At 39.9% G+C, this 25,297-nt stretch overlaps 1 protein-coding gene and 1 long non-coding RNA gene across 4 annotated transcripts; one reads left to right on the top strand and one right to left on the bottom strand.

Annotated features, from left to right (window-relative positions):
• The first annotated feature begins 3,792 nt into the window (after positions 1-3,792).
• Positions 3,793-5,336, top strand: LOC311058313. Its single transcript, XR_014602046.1, has 3 exons — positions 3,793-3,833; positions 4,560-4,649; positions 5,279-5,336. It is a non-coding gene; the product is annotated as an uncharacterized lncRNA (long non-coding RNA).
• Positions 5,337-10,193: 4,857 nt separating this feature from the next.
• On the bottom strand, positions 10,194-19,381 carry LOC311058920 (uncharacterized protein). Of its 3 annotated transcripts, XM_084076461.1 has the most exons (9): positions 19,325-19,381; positions 17,908-18,198; positions 15,646-15,787; positions 14,856-14,971; positions 14,516-14,657; positions 13,518-13,622; positions 12,728-12,826; positions 12,228-12,452; positions 10,194-11,496 (listed from the first exon to the last, which is right to left on the bottom strand). In XM_084076461.1, exons 2-9 carry the CDS (start codon positions 18,124-18,126, stop codon positions 10,712-10,714), a joined length of 1,833 nt encoding a protein of 610 aa, XP_083932587.1. In that variant the 5' UTR covers positions 18,127-18,198; positions 19,325-19,381; the 3' UTR covers positions 10,194-10,711. The 3 variants fall into 3 exon arrangements, with proteins under 3 accessions (XP_083932587.1, XP_083932588.1, XP_083932589.1); XM_084076462.1 differs by lacking the exon at positions 12,728-12,826; XM_084076463.1 differs by lacking the exon at positions 15,646-15,787 and having other exon boundaries at positions 17,934-18,198.
• Between the last annotated feature and the right edge of the window lie 5,916 nt (positions 19,382-25,297).

The raw sequence follows: 25,297 nt of genomic DNA, 5'->3' as shown, positions 1-25,297 counted from the left end.
TGGGGTTGGTGAAAGGGCCTTTCTGTGTGGAGTTTGCATGTTCTCCCCGTGTCTCCTAGGATAGGTAAGCTCACAAAAAACATGCAGTAATCCTGGTCTCTCTACTGTCTCCCCCTGGTCAGCCGGGGCGCCTGATGGAGCGGAAAGGAACTGGTTGGAATAACGTGTTCCTTCCACGCGCTATGTCCTACTGGGGAAACTCACCCCTATCAGGTGATAAGAAGGCTTGTTAGCTCTCACCTCTCATGCATTGAAGGAGGCATGAGCTCGGCTCTGGGCTCTCCCTAGGTTGGCAGAGGGAGTGTAGTGCCCAGGATTACTTAGACAATTGGCACTGGGTGCAAAATCGTGGGATAAAAATGTAAGAGAAAAAAAATGAAACTGGTGACCCATAAAAATGGGTTCTGCCCGTCTAGACATGTAGCCTAAGTCAGGATAGGTATTTAGGGTTGTTAAAAAAAATGCCCAGAATTACGTTTGAATATTCTTTTAAAAACACATCCATTTGACCTATTGACCCACAGGGAGAGATGTCCTGCATCAAGAGACGGCCTCCAGAAGATACTCACCGCTGGCCCGACCTAAACCTCCACCAGGTAAAAAGACAGTCTTATTGTCTCTGCCAGGCCGAAAGGCATGGCGGAGACGATGTTTTACACCCTGTCCGGCTATCCGTATAACGTGGCTCAGGGGTAGAGCTGCCGGATGGAAACCGTGAGTTTCCCAGTTCGATCCCGGGCTCCCCTAGAGTTGGTGTCGAAGTGTCCTTGAGCAAGACACTGAACCCCTAATTGCTCCCGATGAGCAGGTTGGTGCCTTGCATGGTTTCCTCCTCCATCGGTGTGTGAATGTGTGTGAATGGGTGAATGTAATGCACAATCTATGTAAAGCGCTTTGGATACAAGCGTTATATAAATGCACCATTTACTAAACCATTTACCATGTAGTAAACTATTTTGGGACTATGTTGGTAGCAAAGAATGCTTTACAACAGGGGTCTTTACAACAGGGGGTCCGGGACCCCTAGGGGGTCCTCAGAGTTACTACAGGGGGTCCGCCAAATCTTTGTGTGATATGATTATTTTTTTTACCTTAACCACTTGAACCCTAACATCCCTATTCTGAGGAGAACTTTAGCCAAAAATAGCAGATCTACAAGCTCACAACGCCTCGCGCTGCGAGGCGTTGTGAGCTGCGAGGCGTTGTAAAAAGAGCAGACCAAGTAAACAAAAAGGGTTTAATCTGAAACACAATTTTATACAATATAGAGGGGGGTCCCTGCTTCATCTCTCTCTCAGCTAGGGGGTCCTTGGCCTGAAAACGTTGAAGACCCCTGTACGAACAGATGTTTTATAAATAATTCTACATTTATTTTGCTTGTTTGTTTGTTTGTTTCTTTTATGCCAGTCTCTGACATGGATGATGACAAGGCGACGGATGCTGATCATCGACCCCCACAACGGCAGCCAATCAGCGGTGAGATGGACATTGGGGACGAGGAGGACACTTGGGAGGACAGGGGACATAAACGTGTCCGTGACGGTGAGCCACCTCCTTTTGGAATGTAGTGCGTATCTACTGATAAAAGGAACATGTGTCTCAGTACAGGGCTGAGCTGTTCCCTACACTCCTTAAGCACATAACCCCTTATCCCATCGGGACCCGGTGCTTTGCGTGGGTTAATTCCTTTGAGGGTTCTACACACCTCCTTCTATGTTATTTAAAGTGATTGACCACTGCCAAATTGGTCCTTTAACAAATCACGTTCAACAGACAAATCTGAGGTATCAAATCTGCCATAAAATGTATTTAATTCATTGGCAAAAGACAGATCGTCACTAGTGTTGATGACCTCTTTCTTTTCTTTTATTCCTACCACTGTATACAACCCCTTCCATGCTTGTCTTACATTTGTATCCCTCATTTGCCTTTCAATCTTAAGTTTGTAGTTGTATTTACATTCAGTAGTTATCCGTTTTATACTAAGTAAAACATTTGAGTACTTTTTACACCACTGGTTACATTTCCCATCAAACAGTAAGACATCCATTTCTTCCAGTTCTTCACATAATTTGTTCCAGCTCTCAGCCGGAGAAGAGAGAAGGTCAGATTCTCCATAGAGTCTTATCTCGTCGACGGCTGTAATCCAATCTCCCTTGGTGGCTGAGTTCCTGGTTTTAATGGGTTTTATTAGAGTCTTTATTCTAATCTATTCTAACTTCATTCCAGAGCGTTCCATATTGAAGAAGGGACGGTGGAGTTCCAGAAGGAAGAAGGGACGGAGTTCCAGGTGGCATATACCCGAGCACGTCAGATTAGCCCAGATCGTCCAGAACTTCATGTTGGGTGAGTGTTTATTTTAAAGTCATTTTAATAAATGATAGAAAAAACAACTATCTCCAAAGGTGGAGTTAGGTTGTTTGACTGACATTTTGGAGGATCCAATGGAATTGGGTTTGGTCAGAAGCGCTTGTTTAATAAGCTGTAACCAAAAGCAAACATAAAGTTGCTAAATGACTGATTCCTGATTCAATACCAACGTCTTGTTGTTTAATCCCTTCATTCCAGACCGCTGTGTGGAGGTAAAGATCAGTTCTCCTCCAGAACCAACCAGTGCCGTTTTCCTTAAACAGCTACCTGAACACCAGCAGGATATCAGTAAGTATCACACATTGATATTTATCACTCAAATGTATAAACATAACAATATTTCTGAAAGTGGCAAGACAAGGCAATTGGATGAAACAGCGAGACTACAAGCCATTCATATGAACTGTCATCCTATATTGACTCAAGGAAGTGTGGGGGGGATTTTTCAATTACAGACGTATTGTTTCTGAATGGGCATGATGAGGCTAAAGGTGAAAAGAATGACATGTTTTGAGTCATTTCATTCATTTTTGTTTTGTTTGATCTCCTTTACAGAGACCTGGTTATCTCAGCAGATCTCGGCTTCAGCCATGGATTTACCATGTGTCACAGTGCCTCGTGTGGATGTGGATGGTACCGACCGGCTCACAGTGCCTCGTGTGGCTGTGGATGGTACCGACCGGCTCACAGTGCCTCGTGTGGCTGTGGATGGTACCGACCGGCTCACAGTGCCTCGTGTCGCTGTGGATGGTACTGACCGTCTCACAGTGCCTCGTGTGGACGTGGATGGTACTGACCGGCTCACAGTGCCTCGTGTGGACGTGGATGGTACCGACCGGCTCACAGTACCTCGTGTGGACGTGGATGGTACCGACCGGCTCACAGTGCCTCATGTGGACGTGGATGGTACCGACCGGCTCACTGGTAAACAAAGATCTACAAAGATCTACAAGCTCAAAACGTGTCGCTTCGTGCCACGTTTCAAGCTTGTAGATCTGCTACTTTTGATGCTTTCGTGTGACGCTGTAGTATGATGAAATAAGTCAAGGTTTTTTTTACCGAATGGGAGTCAAACACTTTGTCTAAAAGGATAACACTAAAAAAAAGTCCTTGCAGTCTTGTTTCCATTAGGGTCCTAGTTATCCAATTCATCAACATAAAAAAATAACACCAAAATTCTATATCATCACAAATATAAAACAATATATGTACAGAGTAGGAAAAAGGGGATGGGGCAAAGAAAGGGGGGATCAAGCCTGTCTAAAGGAGAAATGATAATTGCCCCCCAATTTCAGGCCTCCTGAAAGGTGTATTTTCATGACAACGGTCTCTAGAGAAAACAGCGTGAACGTATTAACACCTTCTCTGTTCTCTCTGTTTTACATTCAACCTTCATCTAACAAATGAAGTCAAACAGGAACCTGAAGATGACGTTAAAGTTAAAAAAGAACACCTGGACATCAGTAGGTCTCCTGCTCTCTCTTTCTGTCCTTTATTCTGTTCCATTGTAGGGATATCATCATCATCAACAATACTGTACTATCTTAACATATTGTGTGCCAGAGGTTTATTAGAATAGGGTACATCTAGTGCCAGCATATCTTCCATTTACTTACGTTGATATTTTTCGTACTGTAGAAGCCCCGACGAGGACGTGCATGTAAACAAAGCCTGTGTGCGAGACGGCGGAGGGTCCCGACTAACGCCTGGAACAATAATATTTCTACGCGATCCTCCATTGCAGAGTGATCGATCCGATCCAAAGCGACTCATTTCCACCACGTTAAAAATAAATGGAGATATTAAGCTTTTAGTCAAGGAGTTAACATTGGAGCAGCCGACCGGAAGCATTTTTGACATGGATCCACATCCGGCCTCTCCTTCTTAGAGACTCCTTGGTTGAGCCCAAAGTTTTGTTAGAGCGCCCCACGTGGGAAAAATATATTTTTTTAAAAATGGGCCAAAAACGGTCCGGACCGTTTATGGCACATAACGCATAGCTTCTCAAAAACGGTCCGGACCGTTTTTGGCACTCAATGTGTTAAGAATATGTTGATGCCAATACTTTTAAACTTTTACTCAAGTACATTTTGAATTCCTAATGTTTACTTACAGAGTATGTCTACATTGCAGTATAGCTACTTTTACCTAAGTAAACAATTTGAATACTTTTTCCACCACTGTTCCAGACCAGTGTGTGGAGTCCAGCCTGCAGGTGAAGATCAGTTCTCCAGGTTCTATCAAACAAGAAGCTGAAGCTGAAGCCCACCTGGACATTGGTATGTTTCATGCTCGCTCTCTGTCATTGTTTTGTTCTGTTCTGTTGTAAAGTCACTTTTTTTTTTTTTGTACTAGAGGTTCACACTATATCTGAGTCATAGTGTCCACCAGTCTGTCTGTGTCCCTTTTATGCCCATATATGTACATCCCTGATGTCATCAGTATATGCCCATATATGTAGATCCCTAATGTCATCAGTATGTGCCCATATATTCCCAGTGAGCCATAGTCGGCTATTAGACCTCCTTCTAAAACCGTGTTATAACTGGTCTCAAATTGAACGTTTTTTTCAGTATCTAGGCTAAAGAACAGCCAATCAATGTCTATTCTTAGCCTAGACATTGATATGCTGTTTTTAAGCGTCTAAATATAGACCAAATATAGTCATTTCAACGTCTATAGTATAGACGGTCTATGTATAGACACTTAAAAAACAGCAAATCAACGTCTCGGCTAAGAATAGATGTTGACAAAACATTCACTTTTAGACGTGTGCTTGTGCGTGTGCGTATATATAATACATTTTGTTTGACACTGGAGACAAATTTGATTACTTGGAAGGTGAAATTGATGATATTATCATTCAAGTATTCATATTGGAACCTATGATCTGAACCCCTAAATGCAGGAAGTCCTCCAGCAGCAGCATCAGTGGTCAATCCTCGTACTGGAAGATCAGATAAATGGTAAATATGACCTGATCGTAGCCTGCTGTAATTCTATGAGAACATTCTGATGTATTCTGTGCTCCCCATGTTTACTTATTACTAAATAATTATCTAACTACTGTCTTATTTACCCAACACCACCATAATGTTTTATCTACTCGGTGAATTAAAAATCACACCCAGTGTGAAGAGAGTGGTGCCTTTGAATTAGTGTAATGGTTGCATCCTTGTGTTGCAATCAGCTGCAGCTGTTGAGGCCGTGCTCAAACATACGGACGGACGGATGGACAGACGGACAAACAGACACACACACACACGGTCAAATGTAGGAGTGGTTGGCACCATAGACTGTAAAAAAGAATGGACAAAGCCACTCCCCTGCTTTCTACAGAACGAAAATGAAGCCGATAGTTCAGGAACATGCATTCCTCCATCGTTAATATATACAGTTGGCCACGTCCGGAACTCAAACGCTATTGGTTGAGACCAGACACGTGACCAGCGAACCGGAAAACACCCCCAAAAATGCTATTGGTTGGGTAGCTTGTCAATCAAGAGCGGGGGCGGGGAATGAATGCTATTGGTTGTGTAGGTTGTCAATCAAATCATCCCGCCCCTCCTGGAGCATAGCCTACTTTATCGTCAATTTTAGAATAAATGGGACCATAATTTAGCAAAACGCATATCATGATGATTGAAAGGAGACTTTAAACTAGCAACTGGAAGCATATAGAATTTATGACAATTTTTATTACGGTAAGAAAATCTAGTCTAAAGTTTGTCAAAAACCCATTCACTTGCGCTAAAATAAATTCTTTCTGACACTTCAGGTCGGCGCAGGGTAAAACAGCGCCACTCTGGCCATTCATAAGCTTCCGTGTTGGCCTCATCGTAAATATCCAAGCCTTGCCCCTTGGTTGGCACCACTCAATAAAAGTATGCCTTGCTAGCCATTGCCATTAGCTAAAGTGTAAAAAGTACAAACATTTTTTATTTAAGTAAAAGTATCAATACTTCAATGTAGAAATAGTCTGTTGCAAGTAAAAGTCCGGAATTCAAAATGTACTTGAGTAAAAGTACAAAGTGTTGGTACATAGATCTGCTATTTTTGACAGATGTTGTAGATGTGCTATTTTCAAATGGCCAAAATGTATATAGGGCTGAAGTGGTTAATGTAGGTTTTGTAATAATAATCAAAATCTACAAAGTAACTAGTAACTAAGATTTCAAATAATTGTAGTGGAGTAAAAGTACGATATTTCCCTCTGAGATGTAGTGGAGTAAAAGTAAAAGTACTGGAAATTGGAAATACTCCAGTAAAGTTTAAAAAAAAAACTCAAAATTGTACTTAAGTACAGTACTTGAGTAAATGTAATCAGTTACTTTACACCACTGGCTAAACCTGGTTTTGTATCCAGGTGTACCTGTTCCAGATGTGTTGCCGTGACGACGGAGGATGAGAACATCTGTTGTCAAGCGTACGACCAAGTGAAGGCCACCATGCAGGAGATGTCAGGTCATTAACACTATTATTATATACATAACATAATGTCATTAACATCTGGTCATTAACACTATTATTACATAATGTTTCATCATAATAAAAGCAGAATAGCAGATCCACAAGCTTACAATGCATCTGTGACACGTTGTAAGCTTACAGATCAGCTATTTTTACGTGTTTTTGAAAGTGTCAAATTAAGTGATTTGTCATATCTGCTTTGTGCAATTTTTAGATTGTGAAGCCTAACTGGCAAACATAAATACTTTTTTTATTCACATGTTCCAATGTTCAATGGCCAGAAACACAATTAAATCGTTATCTCACAATTATCTGCATGACAATTAACGGTCAACTTAACGTTTTCTCTTTAACAGTGCGCGCCCCAGTGCCGAGGACGGAGATCCACTGCATCACGGAGCATCCTGGGTTCGATGCCGTGTGTTTGAACCCACATGTCCTGAGGACTGCTCACCTCGGGTACCGTCAGCGGTATCCTCAAGACGCCGCGGGGGTCCGCACTCAGCATGAGTGAGTTCATCATCATCATCATCATCATCATCATCATCATAACTCATAGACGACTTTTGCCTCTGCCACCAGGGGGGGCAAAGGAAATATATAAATAACATATATTTTTCTTATAATGTGACATATTCGGAATTGGCCACCTCCAACTGAGCCATAGTCGGATAGACGTCTATATTATAGACGTCATGTCAACGTCTATCATATAGACGGTCTATAAATAGACACTTAAAAAACAGCTAATCAACGTCTAGGCTAAGCCTAGACCGCTAAAAAACTTTGACTGTTAGACCAATTATAACCCCGTTTTAGCCTAGCCCTTAGACGTATTTTAGACGTCTAATAGCCCGAAAAATGCTCAGTGGGCTGCATATATTTCTATATGTGTACATATATATACATATACTGTATGTGGAATATATGTGGACATAATATAAGCTATATATGAGATATATTTTTCCTATATATTCATATATATGCACATATATGTGGATACCTGAATATGATATATATATATATATATATATATATATATATATATATATATATATATATATATATATATATATATATATATATATATATATATATATATATATACATATATATACATATATATATATATATATGTATATATATATATATATATATATACATATATATATATATGTACATATATGTATATATATATATATATATATATATATATATATATATGTATATATGTATATATATATATATATATATATATGTATATATATATATGTATATATGTATATGTATATATATATATATATATATATATATATATATATATATATATATATATATATATATATATGTATATATATATATATATATATATATATATATATATATATATATATATATATATATATATATATATATATATATATATATATATATATATATATGTATGTGTATATATGTGTATATATGCAGCATTTATTCTGCATATACCTGCCATATATTGGCATTTTATGTTCATATTTCCTTTCCGTGTGGGAAGATTTTTCCATGAGGAAAAACATTCTTTTTTAAATCATATTTTGTTTTAAACATAAAAAAAAAGAGGAACACATCTGATTAACCACTTTAGCCATTCTTTTAAACATTGGCTTTTCAAAAATAGCTCTATGAGCTTGTAGATCTGCTCATTTTGAAAAATTGGGATTTCTTTTTTGGCAAGTCTTTCAATGTATATATTTTTAAAGCGAACATTTGTAACTCAAATCTTTGCTTCTGGGGGGTCCCTGGAATATATTTTGAGATGGGGGTCCGCAAAATGTTTGAGCACCACTGATTATAGCAACATTTGTTTGTTTTTTTAAACTGTTAGGATTTAGAAGACATTTGTAGAATCCCCCAGAAGCAAATATTTGAGTTACAAATGTGGAGATAATGGTTAAAGTGGTTAAAATCTAAAATGACAGATGCTTAATGGATTAAAATACACTTTTCTTTTGTTTTTGTTTTGTTCTCTAAGGAAGTACCGACACATGACACACAGGCAGTTTGTTCAGTGGAACTGGTTCCATCTGGGTCGACACAACCTCATCCCCATCCCTTTATGTGTGGAGGCAAAGATCAGGGCCACGTTCCCCAACCAATCAGGAGTCCCACATACCGGTTTCACACTGCCTTGATACAACCAATCAGGAGTCCCACATACTGGTTTCACACTGCCCTGATGCACTTTTTGTCAGTGTCTAATTTCTTTAAAAATCACCAGCTTTGGATTCTATCAATGAAGTGTTCTGTCCCATATCATATATGGACATGCCCATATGGGCCTATAGGTCGGATAGGCCTAAGTTGAAAACCTTTATAGTAGGACTGTTTAAGTTTAAAACCTTTATAGTAGGACTGTTTAAGTTTAAGACCTTTATAGTTGGACTGTTTAGGTTTAAAACCTTTATAGTAGGACTGTTTAAGTTTAAAACCTTTAAAATAGGACTGTTTATGTTTAAAACCTTTATAATAGGACTGCTTATGTGTAAAAGGATGAACATTGTAACACACCGTCCTGTCTGTATCTTATTTAATATTTCCGTTTGACAGCAAAAAATACACAGTGTTGTGTAATTAAAATGGTTTTGTTTGTTTGCTTGCTTACAATATCTTTGCTAATAATATGTTGGATTCAACCAGAATGAAAAAGGCCAGAAAAAAGGTCAGAAAAACATACCACTTAAAGTATTCACAATCAAAACATACACAAGCTAGTTAGCATAGCCTAATTTTTGTTTTTATTTCAGTTAAATGTTTTAGCTTCAGTTATTTCACTACTTTTAGTTAACTATAACAACCTTGCTAGGAACCACAGAAAATTAGAAGAGTGCTGTCATTGTTTATCCTTAAAATTATGTGAAAATAGAACTTACTTCCACAACCCAGGGGATGAACGAGTGACATCAGGACTTCTGTACTCAGACTGGCCTCCAGTACTCTTAACACTTTGACAGCCAAGGACGAGTAAACTTTTACTTTACTGGAGTATTTCCAATTTTCAGTACTTTTACTTCTACTCCACAACATCTCAGAGACAAGTATTTGAGTAAAAAATGACTTTTCCCTCCACTGCACCGAATACCACACACCTGCTGCTATGTTCATGCACCTTATGCTGAATTTCATGTACATACTGTATCAGCTGGATATGCCATAATATGTAGATTTTTTAAAATCTCCTTGCTCTCCCTGTCGCTCTTCTTATCTCTTCTGTTCTCTTTCTGAAATCAACATCATAACAAAAATGATGGAGCGAAACACATTACATTAGTCATTTATTTAGTGTAAACCTGTGATGTGACAATAAAGTGGATTCTGCTTCAGGTACTCTATCATTATAAAGAACACGGATGAGAGAAAGAAGAATAAACAAAACCTCATCACAGCCAAGTTGCCTGACATTGATTCATGGCTCTGGATTTAAAGGAATAGTCACAAGGAGAATGTTCATATGTATAACATGCCTTTGCGGTGAATGAAGAATCACACCATGAGAAAACACGTGACACACTGAAGTAAAATGGAGGCCAACATTAACAACAGCAAAACTATTGATCATGAATAAACTCAAACGACGCTCACAGTGTTTCCAAAGTCTGTTGTAAACACTCGTACTGTGGCCTAATCAAAAATACAGCTAAATAATAAGAAAAACAAAAGAACAAACAGAATTTACAATCCCTTTTTGAATAGCCAGTAAATATGACTTAAAATGGACAATTATTGTAAAATGTGTAAAACTCTTCCCACATTGTTCACAACTGAAAGGTTTCAGTGAATTTTCCGGTGATTTTTTAAACTTTGTATCTGAATAAACCGTTTCCCTCACTGGTCACAGTGGTGGGGGTTTCCCTCTTGTATGAATTATCTTGTGCCTTTTTAGATCACCCTTGAAGCTGAACCGTTTCCCACACTGGTCACAGGAGAAGGGCTTTTCTCCGGTATGAATTCTCTTGTGGTTTTTTAGAACACTCTTTAAGCTGAACCGTTTCCCACACTGGTCACAGGAGAAGGGCTTTTCTCCGGTATGAGTTCTCTGGTGGCTTGTGAGAACACTGTGGTAAGGGAAGCGTTTGGGACAATGGGGACATTGGAAGGCTTTCTCTCCTGAATCTCTTGTATGAATTGTCTGATGACGGGGACATTGGAAGGCTTTCTCTCCTGAATCTCTTGTATGAATTGTCTGATGACGTTTGAGTTGACTGTGATAAAGGAACCGTTTCCCACACTGGTCACATTGGTAAGGTTTATTTCTTGTATGCATTCCCTTGTGAGTTTTGACAATACTGCTCGTGTTGAACCTTTTACTAGACTGGTCACAGGAGAAGGACTTTTTTTCTCCGCTATGAATTGTCTCGTGACGTAAAAGATTACCGCGATTAATGAACCGAATCCCACAGTGTCGACAGCGGTACGGTATCCCCGTTGTATGACTTTTCTGGTGATATTTGAGACCACTAAGGTAACTGAATCGTCTCCCGCATTGGTCACAGCCATAGGGCTTCTCACATGCATTAGACCTCTTGTGTCTTTTGAGTCTATGTTCTTTGAAGAAGTCTTTCCCACACCGGTCGCAGCAGGTGTATTTCTTCACTCGTAGTTTGGCAGGAAAGACATCTAGGGTGGACAATGAGAGGAGATAAAGACAGCATTAATGAAAAAAATGTGTCATGTTTTGAAATAACATGCAAGCTGTGTTCTATTACCAACTGATAACATTCACATTTTCTAAGCATGTCACACTACTTTCCTTCGCATTTATCTAGGAGTAGAGGCTGTTTCATCTGCCAGTTAACCCATTCAATCCGGGAACGGTTGAAGTGGTTACACAGATGCGTTCCCGGTTTTAATGGGTTAATAAAGTTTGTTTATTATACGGCGGCAACAGCAACTGTCAGGCCTGAACTGGTCAGGACACACGTCTGCTCTGATACTCGTACATATTCCACTTGTGGGGCGAGAGTAGGGATGGGTATTGGCAAGAACCTCACGATACGATACGTATCACGATACTTTGGTCACGATATATTGCGATATATATTGAGATGAATCACTGGAAGGTGAACTAGCTATAGTACAGCGACATCTAAAGGAGCAAAATGCCAAGACCAGACTTCTACCATTGGTTTCTATGCATGGGAATAGATTTTCTTTCTCCAAAAGTATCGCGATACTATGGCCTGGAGTATCGATACAGTATTGGGAAATAAAATATCGCGATATCGATAATATTGCCCATCTCGAGGCGAGAGGTGGACTGATATCAAGTTCAAGCACTGCATCAAGTAAGACCTCACTTGATTTACAATGATAGCCCTACAACAGCAGAGAACAAAAGAGAAACGTACCGGTGTCCAGGTGGTGGTCGTCTTCGTCTTCAGAAGAAGAAGAAGAAGAAGAAGAAGAAGAAGAGTAGGAAGAAGAGGAAGAAGAGGAAGAAAAAGAAGAATAATCTTCTATTTCAACTTCAACCTCAGCTCCAGCTTCATCTTCAGGTTCCTGTTTAACAGAAACGGTGCTGGTTGGTTCTGGAGAACTGATCTTCACCTGCAGGCTGGACTCCACACACTGGTCTGGAATGAAGGAACAGAATAAGGAATGATGGCTATAGAAATTATGTCATTATTGTGACATTTCTGTTGTGATAGTACAGAAGTGTTGATATGATATCAGACTTTCGGTCGACTTTTAGTATGTTATTAATTCTTTAAGGACACCTAATACTACAACAAACAGTTGAGAAACCTTTTGTTGCAACTGTTTTAGGTTAAGGTGCTTTTTCCATATAATATGCACCCACCTGCCATGGAACAGAATGAAGGAAAGAAAGAGAGAGCATGAGACTTACTGAGGTCCAGGTGGTCTTCTTCAACGTCAGTTTCACATTCCTGTTTAACAGAACCTAGAGAACTGATCTTCACCTTCAGGCTGGACGCCACACGCTGGTCTAGAATGAAGGAATAGCATGGTTGTAGATGAAGTTTAAACTCCTGTAACGGGAAGCTAGACACCCATTTCGGATGCTGTCATTGCACTGAATGGGATACTATCACATTTAATCAGACTATTGATTGGTCTAAGTAGGTGAGATACTGACCTACCCACGGGAATCAGTAGGTAACCAATAGAGTTATGTACGATAGAGTTATGTACGATAGAGTTATGTACGATAAGAGTTATGTACGATAGAGTTATGTACGATAGAGTTACGTACCGATAGAGTTACGTACCGATAGAGTTACGTACCGATAGAGTTACGTACCGATAGAGTTACGTACCGATAGAGTTATGTACCGACAGAGTTACGTACCGATAGAGTTATGTACAGATAGAGTTATGTACAGATAGGCACAGAATCGTGAATCATGTTTTGGGGTGAGTGTTTGCCCCAACTTTCATCAACTTTCTGTCCCCAGTAACCCACTCACATGAGGAGATCCACTGTCCCCAGTAACCCACTCACATGAGGAGATCCAATGTCCCCAGTAACCCACTTACGTGAAGAGATCCACTGTCCCCAGTAACCCACTCACATGAGGAGATCCACTGTCCCCAGTAACCCACTCACATGAGGAGATCCACTGTCCTCAGTAACCCACTCACATGAGGAGATCCACTGTCCCCAGTAACCCACTCACCCAACTCAAAGTCCTGAAAGCGTTGGGGTAATCGTCTCTGTCTCTTGGAGCTGGTTGGTTCTGGAGAACTCATGTTCACCTGCAGGCTGGACTCCACGCACTGGTCTGGAATGAAGGAACAGAAGAAGGACTTTGATGCGATATGGGTTGTAGATGAAGGTTGAATGTAGAACAGAGGGTGTAAAGAAGTGTTGCTTAAAGACTGAGAATACATGTCAGTCCTGTACAGAGTACAGACCTCTACAAGGGAGTAGTGTTACTTCCAACAAACTCCAACAAAGTAGACTTGGTCAAACCAGGATTTATCTTACATCCTGAATGACTTAATGCTGCCTTTAAAGGACGACGTCACCGATTTTCAACCTATCTTCATATAATTGGTCCTCACTAATGCTCATGATAAAATCGTACCATTTTTTCTACTTGGTCTGTGTCTCATAGGAGGGCTGTGGACAGTCCAGAAACCTGTCTACCAGTGACATCATCATTAGGCATGATTTTGTTTTCCAACAAGATTTCACATTTTTTATTTAGATTTTTATTAACACGAGAACAATGGCTTCTTTTATTGCATTGCAAGTTTCCAGGAATAGAAAGCCTGCAGTTTCTATTAGCTTGGATTCCCCATTGATGATGTCACTGGTAGACGGGACTCTGAACTGCCCACAGCCCTCCTCTGAGACACAGACCGAGTAGAAAAAGATTGTACCATTTTATCATGAGTATTAGTGAGGACCAATTATATGAAGATAGTTTGAAAATCAGATGAAGTCGTCCTTTAAGTGAAATAGGCTCCGGCTTTAAACCATGAGTAAACAAACCAGTTCATACCTATCCTGTACAACTTCACTAAAGCTTTATCAAACCTCCAGTAAAAACAGTTCATACACCTGTACAACTTCACTACAGCTTTATTAAACCACCAGTAAAACAGTTCATACCTATCCTGTACAACTTCACTACAGCTTTATTAAACCACCAGTAAACACAGTTCATACCTATCCTGTACAACTTCACCACAGGTTTCATCCTTGCATCAATCAGTCCACATCCCTGGTCCATCTCTCTCTGTTCCTCTGACAACGTTGAATAACGTTTGGAGGCCATGTGTTGATCCAGTAGATCTCTCCCTGTGGTGATCTGTGGAAATCACCAGTAGAAAACTAAACATTGAATACAGAATGCGATTTAAACATTATTTTTTGTTATGATTCAGTTATCTCACGTACCATACAGAAGATCACTGAAGAGCTTCAACACACACACACACACACACACACACACACACACACACACACACACACACACACACACACACACACACACACTTTAACTTACTTCAACTTTAACTTTAACCTCATCTTCTGGTTCCTGTTTAACGGTGCTGGTTGAAACGGTGCTGGTTGGTTCTGGAAAATTGATCTTCATCTGCAGTCTGGACTCCACACACTGGTCTGGAATGAAGGAACAGAATAAGGAATTTAATGTGTGAATGTGTGTACACAGAGGGTGTGTAAAGAAGTGTTGCTTAACACATTGACTGCCAAAGACGAGATATTACGTCAGCATAAAAATAAAACACGTTTTTAGTGAAAACGCTAGAGGGCGCTCTTTGCCAAACTATGAATGATGCCTTGACATCCAGAGAAGGATAGAACCAGAAATTACGTCATCCCCCCAAAAAATCACTCCGTTCACTCCAATGTTATCAGATTTATAAAACCACATTTATGTTGCATTTATTCGCTCGGCTCCGGCTTTAAACCATGAGTAAACAAACCAGTTCATACCTATCCTGTACAACTTATCTACAGCGTTATTAAACCTCCAGTAAAAACAGTTCATACAACTGTACAACTTCACTACAGGTTTATTAAACCTCCAGTAAAAACTGTTCATACCTATCCTGTACAACTTCACTACAGGTTTATTAAACCAACAGTAAAAACAGTTCTATCTATCCTGTACAACTTCACTACAGGTTTATTAAACCACCAGTAAAAACAGTTCATACCTATCCTGTACAACTTCACTACAGCTTTATTAAACCAACAGTAAAAACAGTGCATACCTATCCTGTACAACTTCACTACAGCTTTACTAAACCAACAGTAAAAACAGTTCATACCTATCCTGTACAACTTCACTACAGGTTTCATCCTTGCATCAATCAGTCCACATCCCTGGTCCATCTCTCTCTGTTCCTCTGACAACGTTGAATAACATTTGGAGGCCATGTGTTGATCCAGTAGATCTCTCCCTGTGGTGGTCTGTGGAAATCACCAGTAGAAAACTAAACATTGAATACAGAATACGATTTAAAGGCATTGTAGGCAACATTAAGCCTAAATTTAAAAAATATTTATATATATATATTTTGCATTTTCTCCCCTCTATCAGCCACTATATAATGATGCTGGGGTGTTTTCCTGCATTGAAACACAGTCCTCTTTCTGAAATTCGTATTTTCCCTACTGTTTCTGTTTATGTTATGTGTGTCGGACGTAAATTAACGCACGCATGTGCGCGTCCGTGTGAACGTTTTACTTTCGGTTTTAAAACGCTCTCAAACTTCGTTTTTGAGGCACAGAATTTACTTTTAAGATAGCGTGTGGATAGAATTTAGTTGTTTAACTTCATATATGTGGTCAATTTATCATGAAAGAGCCTATTTAAAAATAAAAGTTCAGAGAACCGTAGGGGCGGGCAGTTCCGCGAATTGTATCCGCATAAAGCAACCTGTTTTGGGCATGGCACATTTAGAAGTCCCCCCTGCGTCACCCCCTGGTGGTCGGGGAAACGAACTGCTGGAGGGACGGTGTTTGACACAGTTTTTTTCTTTGGTTATATCTGAACTCGTCTACAATCCCTTTAAACATTTTTTTTGTTATGATTCAGTTACCTCACATACCATACAGAAGATCACAGAAGAGCTTCAACACACACACACACACACACACACACACACACACACACACACACACACACACACACACACACACACACACACACACACACACACTCACCTGCAGTCTGGACTCCACACACTGGTCTGGAATGAAGGAACAGAATAAGGAATTTAATGTGTAAATGTGTGTACACAGAGGGAACAGATTAGCCTGGGATCCTGCCTGCTTCGCTACGTTCGGCGGACTTTGACTTGTTTTGCAGAACTACACTGGAACTACATATGTTACGTTAGGCAACGTCGTTGCTGATTGGATGTTGTTCAAACGAATGACGAATCACAACGATCACACTGTTTTTTTTGTCCCGCCCCGCACCACAGACCAATCGGAAGCCACGGCACGATTTTAAACGTTTGGCATGTCCCGCCTCCCTTGGAGATAGAGGCATTCCAGACTGAGTAGCGAAGAGAGAAATAAAAGTCCGCCGAACGTAGCGAAGCAGGCTGGATCCCAGGCTAGGAACAGATGGTGTGTAAAGAAGTGTTGCTTAACACATTGACTGCCAAAGACGAGATAATACGTCAGCATAAAAAAACACGTTTTTAGTGAAAACGCTAGAGGGCGCTCTTTGCCAACCTATGAATGATGCCTTGACATCCAGAGAAGGATAGAACCGGAAATTACGTCCTCCCCAAAAAAATCACTCCGTTCACTCAAATGTTATCAGATTTATAAAACCACATTTATGTTGCATTTATTCTCCCACAATGCGTTTTTTTTTGTTGGTAAAAACAAGCTATATTCGACTGCCGATAACTACAGAACGGTTACAATGTCTTTGTTCCGAAGAAAGAAGAGAGACTCGTCTCCCCACGGAGACATGGTTTGTTTACATCCGTGTTGAAAAACTAAAATCGGTGGATCCTCAAAAAGACTCAAAAACCGCTGGCATGACCGCTTTACACAGTTGGGGTCCTAGAGTAGGCAATGCCCGAATGCCCGAAAAATACAACCAACTAGACTTGGTCAAACCAGGATTAATCCTGCCCTCCTAATACGTGAGGGGTCGTGTTTTTCATTTATTTAATTTAATTTATTTTATTGTATTACATTTTCTTTTTTTTCATTTTCCCCCAAAAATATCAAAAATAAATGAAAAAAGTTACTGAAAAAACACAGTCTCCTCACGTATTAGAAGGCCAATATCAGTCACCAGAACCAAGGACGGGTGTTTTAGATGAATCTAACATGGTTAAAAAAGAGTTTGAAGTTATAATAGGTTTATATAGGAAGGGGGCATGTCTGATAAAAAGAATAGCAAATATCTAAATACTGAATCAAGCAACTTAAAAAAAATGTTTTTGAAAGTAAAATATCCCTTTAATTCTGTCGTAGTGAAATAGGCTCCAGGTTTAAACCACCAGTAAACACAACAGTTCATACCTATCCTCTTCAACTTCACTACAGGTTTATTAAACCACCAGTAAAAACAGCTTATACTTCATACCTATCTTCTTCAACTTCACTACAGCTTTATTAAACCTCCAGTAAAGGACTCCAGGTCTCATCCTTGCACCAATCAGTCCACATCCCTGGTCCATCTCTCTCGGTTCCTCTGACAACGTTGAACAACGTTTGGAGGCCATGTGTTGATCCAGTAGATCTCTCCCCTGTGGTGATCTGTGGAAATCATCAGTCATCGGTGGTACGAAGGACCGTTGAGTGATTTCCAACGAGCACTTCCAAACTCCAACACTTAGATAAATAATCACCTGCACAGAATGTATTGACAGAAAGTAGCTCATAGCATGCCAATCGGATTAAAATGCTTTTTATTGAACAATATGGATGATACGGGTACTTCTGAGGGCCAGTACATACATGTAACATCCGTGGCCATGGGGTAAGCACTTCATATTTGAAATATGAACGTTTATGTAGATGTACGGTAAATGGAGAAAGTGCAAACACCAAGTTGAAGTTCATCCATGACGGTCGTGACAGACGACCATCGTGTATCCATGGCTTACTCCTCTAACATTTCCTGTGTTTTTAGTTTATTGAAATAATGTCATGCACATTTGTCCAGTGCACAGCCTACTGCAGGCCTTGCTGACTAGATTTAGAAGAGATTTTGAAGCTCTTGCTCCTGAAATTATAGATTATTTAAATGGGGAAAAGCCGTCATTTAACATGCAAGTCAATGGGTGAGAAGCGGAGCTTGCCAGACCTTGGTCTGACAAAGTGGAGTGGGTGGGTTTTAGCAAATGGTCCATTCCACAACACAATCACACATTTCTTTGGTCTCTAGGACTAGCGTTAGCAGCTATGCTACCACACTATGCTAAGTAGTTTATATCTACCACACTATGCTAAGCTAAGTAGTTTATATCTGCCACACTATGCTAAGCTTAGTATTTATAACTACTACACTAAGCTAAGTAGTTTATATCTACCACACTATGCTAATCTAAGTAGTTTATAACTACCGCAATATACTAAGCTCAGTAATTTCTAACTACCACACTATGCTAAGCTAAATAGGCTTATGTCTTATTGTGTTGTTAGCAGCTATGCTAGCACACTATGCTAAGTAGTTTATAACTACCACACTATGCTAAGCTACTATGCTAAGCTAAGTAGTTTATAACTAGCACGCTAAGCTAAGTAGTTTATTACTACAACACTATGCTAAGCTAAGTAGTATGTCTTATTGTGTTGTTAGCAGCTATGCTAGCACACTATGCTAAGTAGTTTATAACTACCACACTCTGCTAAGTAGTCTATAACTAGCACACTATGCTAGTAGTTGTTAAATAAGCGTCCTTATCCACCGTGTGCATCACGTGACTCAGTAACATTGAAAACAACAATAAAAACATAAAGAGACATTTTTACCTGAAATGACAGCTCTGTCTGTCAACTCTGACGATGATGACGTCGTGTGAGAAGCAGTTCCACGTTCGTCACAGAAGGGGGCGTTGCCAAGGCAACGAGCTCTGGCCAATCAGAAGCAGGCGGGGGCTGGGGGCCGTATTTTACCCTCTATGATTTTACCCGACGCTGTCGCCTTGAGCACAAGTTCCGCTTCCGTTTCCGGTCCCGTGTGTCACAGTGTTTTTGTTCCGACCAGGAGACCAAGGTCCGTTAACTCTTCACATCACCACTAGATGGCGCCACTGAGGCAGCACTGCTGGAGAGACGCTGAAAGAACTGAACAGTTTCTTACTTTATGACAGAGTGGAAGAAATAATTGTGTAACTAAAAGTATCAATACAACAATATAGAAATACTCTGTTACAAGTAAAGTCTGGTATTAAAACATTTGTTTGAGTAAAAGTACAAAAGTATTCGCATTAGAAATACTTAAGCAAAATTATTCATTTAGCAGAGTGTCCAATTTCACAGGTTTTGTAAAAATTCTTTGAAAATAGCAGATCTAGAAGTACACAACGTGACGCGTTGTGAGCTTGTAGATCTGCTATTTTCAAATAGCATGTGTATAAAACAGGGCTAAAGTGGTTAATATAAGTTTTATAATGTAATCATTTTTATCTGCAAAGTAACTAGTAGGCTAACTAAAGTTTTCAAATAATTGTAATGGAGTAAAAGTACAATATTTGCCTCTGAGATGTAGTGAGTAGAAGTAAAATTATTGAAGTTTGGGAATACCCCAGTAAAGTAAAAAATACCTCAACATTGTAACTTCTTATTATAACACTCACTATAATACAGAATTATATGCAAATACTGAATGATACTATAATACTTTATTAGCAGTTTGCAAAAAAAGTAAAGTAAATTAGAGTTCAATACAAGGTCTGTGAAGAGGATTTTAAACCGAAGAAAGCCTGTGTCTTGTTTCTATTGGGGTCCTTTGTACCCAATTCATCGAAACATTTCATGGCAGACAAAGAAAAACTCTGTTCCCTGACCGGGAATCGAACCCGGGCCGCGGCGGTGAGAGCGCCGAATCCTAACCACTAGACCACCAGGGAAGTTGCTAGAGATTAGTATTATAAGGGGTTTTGATCATTTGATCGTAAATATTGGTAGTTACGGTGGGTTTCCTAGTGTTGTTTAAACCAGAGGTTCACATTGTATGTGTCTGCGCTGCACATATGTTATACCTGGCAACGAGCTTTAACCTCCAAGATGTGTGTTGTTAGAATGTTTCAAAAATAGTAGAAATATTTACATACATTTTATTTCAAGGTTAAAAAAAAAAAAGCCTATCGACAAGCTCACGTGAGTTTGTAGATCGGTAGCCGAATAATCGCTTCTTTGGGGCTTGTTTTCATAGACCTGGTTGCTTGTTTGCCTCGCAAAATCTGGCAACGCTGCTCTCGTTCTCGACGGGGAAACAGTTTGTTTCAAATCACTGTTTATTACTTTATTATTATTCCACAGCATTTATCCATTTAGACACATTCTTAATGTTATTGAACAGTTAAAAACAATAAAAAAAAAACATAATTTGTGTTAAGCTTCATCGTAGCTTCGTTTAAATGCTTAATTTATAGTCCTAATGTGCAAATGAATCGTTTTTCAATGGCTTCTGTTTACGCTAGAGGATACTCTTATTCTGAAGAGATCGTCCACTGGAAGTTTTTTATGTGAGAGCTTATAGTTGATGACAGAACAGCTTTCCTTCAAAGAGTCTCATGTGTCTCTGAGGCTGAAACTGAATCTTTATATTCATAATAATAATAATAAAAAATACATATAAGTCAATGAGATCGGATTGAATAAACACTTTGATCTTTCAACCACACTGTGTGTTTATAGCTTTAAACTCTATGGTTTATAGCTCATAGTTAATGAAAACATTGGCTACAGGCTAAGTTTAGCTAGGATGCTAAGTGCTAGCTGCATGGCAGTTGGTTCAGGATGATGAACATCTATAAAGGTATTTATTTAATTAATAATCAACATTAATATATAGATCATTGTTTGCAATGTCCTTGAGGGGGTACCAGGGGGTCCCCAGCTAAATAAGCTAAATAAAGCTTCACAATAATTTTAACCCCTGTATCCATATTTTATACTTGGGCTATTAAAAAATAGCAGATCTACAAGCTCATAGCACTGCACCAAGTGTGGCGGTATGAGCTTGCAGATCTGCTATTTCTTTTTAAATAGAGGAAAATGTGTGCAGATCTTGAAATATATATATATATATATATTAAAGCAAACATTTGTAACCCAAATCTTTGCTTCTGGGGGGGTCCCTGGAACAACATATTTTGGGATGGGGGTCCGTGGCCAAATACATATCATTCTGGGGGTCCTTGACATGAAAAAGTGTGAGAACCACTGATATAGATGGTCTAGTTTTAATGTTATAGTGATATTATTAATGACATCATAGACTCTTACTCTGACATCACATATACTATAGTATTCTAACTCAGGGGTCTTCAACAAGGGGTCCGGGACCCCTAGGAGGTCCTCAGAGTTATTACAGGGGGGCCACCATGTGTGTGTGTGTGTGTGTGTGTGTGTGTGTGTGTGTGTGTGTGTGTGTGTGTGTGTGTGTGTGTGTGTGTGTGTGTGTGTGTGTGTGTGTGTGTGTGTTTACATTAACCACTTGAACCTTAATATCCTTTTTGTGTGGAGAACTTTAGCCAAAAATAGCAGATCTACAAGCACCTCCCACTGCGAGGCCTTGTGAGCTTGTAGATCTGCTATTTTTGGCAAAGAGGTTTAGGTGTAGAGGGTAAAAAGAGCAGACCAAGTGAGATTAAAAAAAACTGCAACACAATTTTATACAATATAGTGGGGGTCCCTGCTTCATCTCTGTCTCAGCTAAGGGGTCCCTGCTTTATCTCTCTCTAAGCCAGGGGGTCCCTGCTTCATCTCTCTCTAAGCTAGGGGGTCCCTGCTGCATCTCTCTCTAAGCTAGGGGGTCCTTGGGTTGAAAAACGTTGAGGACCCCTGCTCTAACTTATGGTGTTTTTGTTTGTAAATGAAAGCCCCACTTTACTTGATCATAACTACGGCATTACACAGAAGCACCAACAGTAGCAGATAGAGCTTGTAGATCTGCTACTTCTGCTGATTCCTGAACAGTAACAGTGTTGGACATAATGGGATCGGGAATGCATTCTGTATCATTTTACATTTTTAGCTATAGCCTATATAGCCATTATTATATACTTTGGCTATTCAAAAAATAGCATATCTACAAGTTCACAGGGCGGCACAGAGTGCCACGCTATGAGCTTGTAGATCTGCAATTTTTTGATAATCTTGAACATTTTGTGCAAATCTGATATGATAATGAAGGACAGATTTGAGTTACAAATGTTAGCTTTAAAATATATATATATATTCAAAGATTTGCACAAATGTTCAAGACTTTAAAAAAAATAGCAGATCTACAAGATCATAGCTAGTGCCGTGCTATGAGCTTGTAGATCTGCTATTTTTGAATAGGCAAAGAAATCTAAAAAATGACAGATGTGTTTCCGGTCCTTTCAGAACCTCTGCTATAGCGCCACCAGGAGGCTGCACACTTTTTTTGACACTACTCCTACAGATTTTGTCCAAACATCACACACATCGGTACACAGTGGCCCTCATTTATCAACGCGGTGCAGCCCAAATAATGGGCGTACGGCATTTATCAATATATCCTGACGTGGGCTTTATCCTACGGTACACTGAAATCTCACGTCTGGTCGGGACCAGTTGTTGACGTTGGCTGCACCCGTTTATTCCATCCTAGACCTGCGGAGCAGCATTGTTTGACTGTCAAACAGATGTGAGAGGCATCTGGACACATAATCCACTCATAAATGTATATCTACACTAATAAATAATCCCTGTGAAAATATAACATTTTATAAAGTAATTTAAACAAACTGCTTTAACAGTCATTCAGATACGCTTGTAGATCTGGCTGTATTGAAAATAGCAGATCTACAAGCTCACAAGCCAGCGATGCGTTGTGAGCTTGTAGATCTGCTATTTTAAAAATATATGATCTCTCATTAATGCGGAGCGGGACGGGACTCGCCCGTACGACGGTCCGAGTCTCACTGGGAAATGGGAATAGACGGCTTTATTTTAGTGTAACTCGAACGCGCACTGCTCGGTATGGGTTGAATAAATTAATATACAAACGTATTCCATTCATGGCGATGTGATTGACAAAGTACCGCTACGGTATGGATTACATGTAAAACACAGCCGGGCGCGCGTGCGTGCGTGTGTGTGTGTGTGAGAGAGAGAGGGGCGTGTGCGTGGCGAGCGAGGGAAATTCTTTCTTATTGGCTTTTCATGATGTCTTCTTTGGTCGTATTCTGGTTCTTCATGTCGTAAAATCGGGGCGTTTTGAGACTATTTAAGGGCGTGTTATTTAAATGATGCTCGGTTTCAGCCGTGACATTTATCAACGCTAGGACCAAATGTACGCTCGGATCAGCTGTGTAGGATGCGTTGATAAATGTGACTTCGACGTTGGTGTACGGCCGAATATATGGAAAAAGATACGCCGGTTTATACGCTGCGTTGATAAATGAGGGCCAGTATCTCTATAGTCATTAAATGAAACAGGTCTTTCAGATTTTTCATATTCCATCCTGATTGGCTAAAAATGGCTTCCAAAGTAACAATTCTCCAGTGCTCTTACCATGGGTACTGACTTTAGTTTACACCCTCTGTTTTACATCCAACCTTCATCTACAACCCATGTCTCATCAAAGTCCTTCTGTCCCTTCATTCCAGACCAGTGTGTGGAGTCCAGCCTGCAGGTAAAGATCAGTTCTCCAGAACCAACCAGAACCGTTTCTGTTAAACAGGAACCTGAAGATGAGGTTAAAGTTAAAGAAGAACACCTAGACACCAACACCAGTATAACCCTGTCTTCCACCCTGAGCCAGCCTAGGCTGGCAAAGTGAGTGGGAGAGAGGTGGGTCATGGGCCCCAGTCCGAGAAGTAGTCGAATCAGTTTGTTTTGGGAGGTTTGAAGCTTAGTCTTCAGTGACACTGAGGTGTTGGAGTACCAAGAGGAGCTAGCATAGACAAAAACGTTTTGACAGTTATCCTACAGATTTTGTCCAAATATCACGCAGATCGGTACCCGGTATCTTTAAGCCATTAAACAAAATAGCTCTTTCAGATTTTTCATATTCCATCCTGATTGTCTAAGATTGGCTTCCAAAGTTTGCAGGAGTGCTCCGTTTTGAACAAAATGCCTCAAATCATGAACATAGCTTGCAATGTCCGTGAATTTTGTGCACACACATTCCCACTAGGCAGAGGAAGAAATGCGACTTGAAAATGTTCAAATCAGCCTCATGGTGGCGCTATAACAGGCCGATCCGTGTTTTTACCTATAACTGCACCGATCTGTGTAAAACTTTGTACATGCACTCCCTATAGGCCAAGGAAAAACCTCTGCCCTGCATTTTTCACATTTGCCTTTTATAGCGCCACCAGGAGGCCGACTTATGTAGAACACATGTTTTTATATTACTCCTTTAGATTGTATCCAAATTTCACTCAAATTGGCACACATGATCTCTATAGTCATGTGATCAAGACGGATCTGTTTGACAAAATGCCCAAATCATGAACGCAGCGTCCGATTACGGTGAAACTTTGAACGCACATTCCCAATACGTTGAGGAACAAATGCTCATGAGCTCATGTCATTACATCACACGCTCATGAGCTCATGCCATTACATCACACGCTCATGAGCTCATGTCATTACATCACAGATCTTCAATCTAACCCTCTATAATACAGGGTATAATATACTTTGCTAACCGGGGCTAGCAAGGTATGGTCCCCCTCCTTCTGTGGATGATTGTAGATGGTATGTTGTAACCACATGAACCCTATAGCACCCTATTCTATTCA

This window comes from Gymnoscopelus microlampas, assembly GCF_963454915.1.
Source record: "Gymnoscopelus microlampas genome assembly, chromosome: 13".
NCBI lineage: Eukaryota > Metazoa > Chordata > Actinopteri > Myctophiformes > Myctophidae > Gymnoscopelus > Gymnoscopelus microlampas.
This window is presented reverse-complemented; position numbering and strand designations above follow the sequence as displayed.

Bases quoted from the DNA above. Each gene is read 5' to 3' on its own strand.
- LOC311058920 (XM_084076461.1), bottom strand. From the start codon at position 18,126: ATGACTGATGATTTCCACAGATCACCACAGGGGAGAGATCTACTGGAT. The intron at 15,788-17,907 runs GTGGTTTAATAA...TGATTTCCACAG, and splicing joins AGTATAAGCTGTTTTTACTG to ACCACCACAGGGAGAGATCT. The intron at 12,453-12,727 runs GTAAGTCTCATG...CCTTCATTCCAG, and splicing joins AGAAGACCACCTGGACCTCA to ACCAGTGTGTGGAGTCCAGC.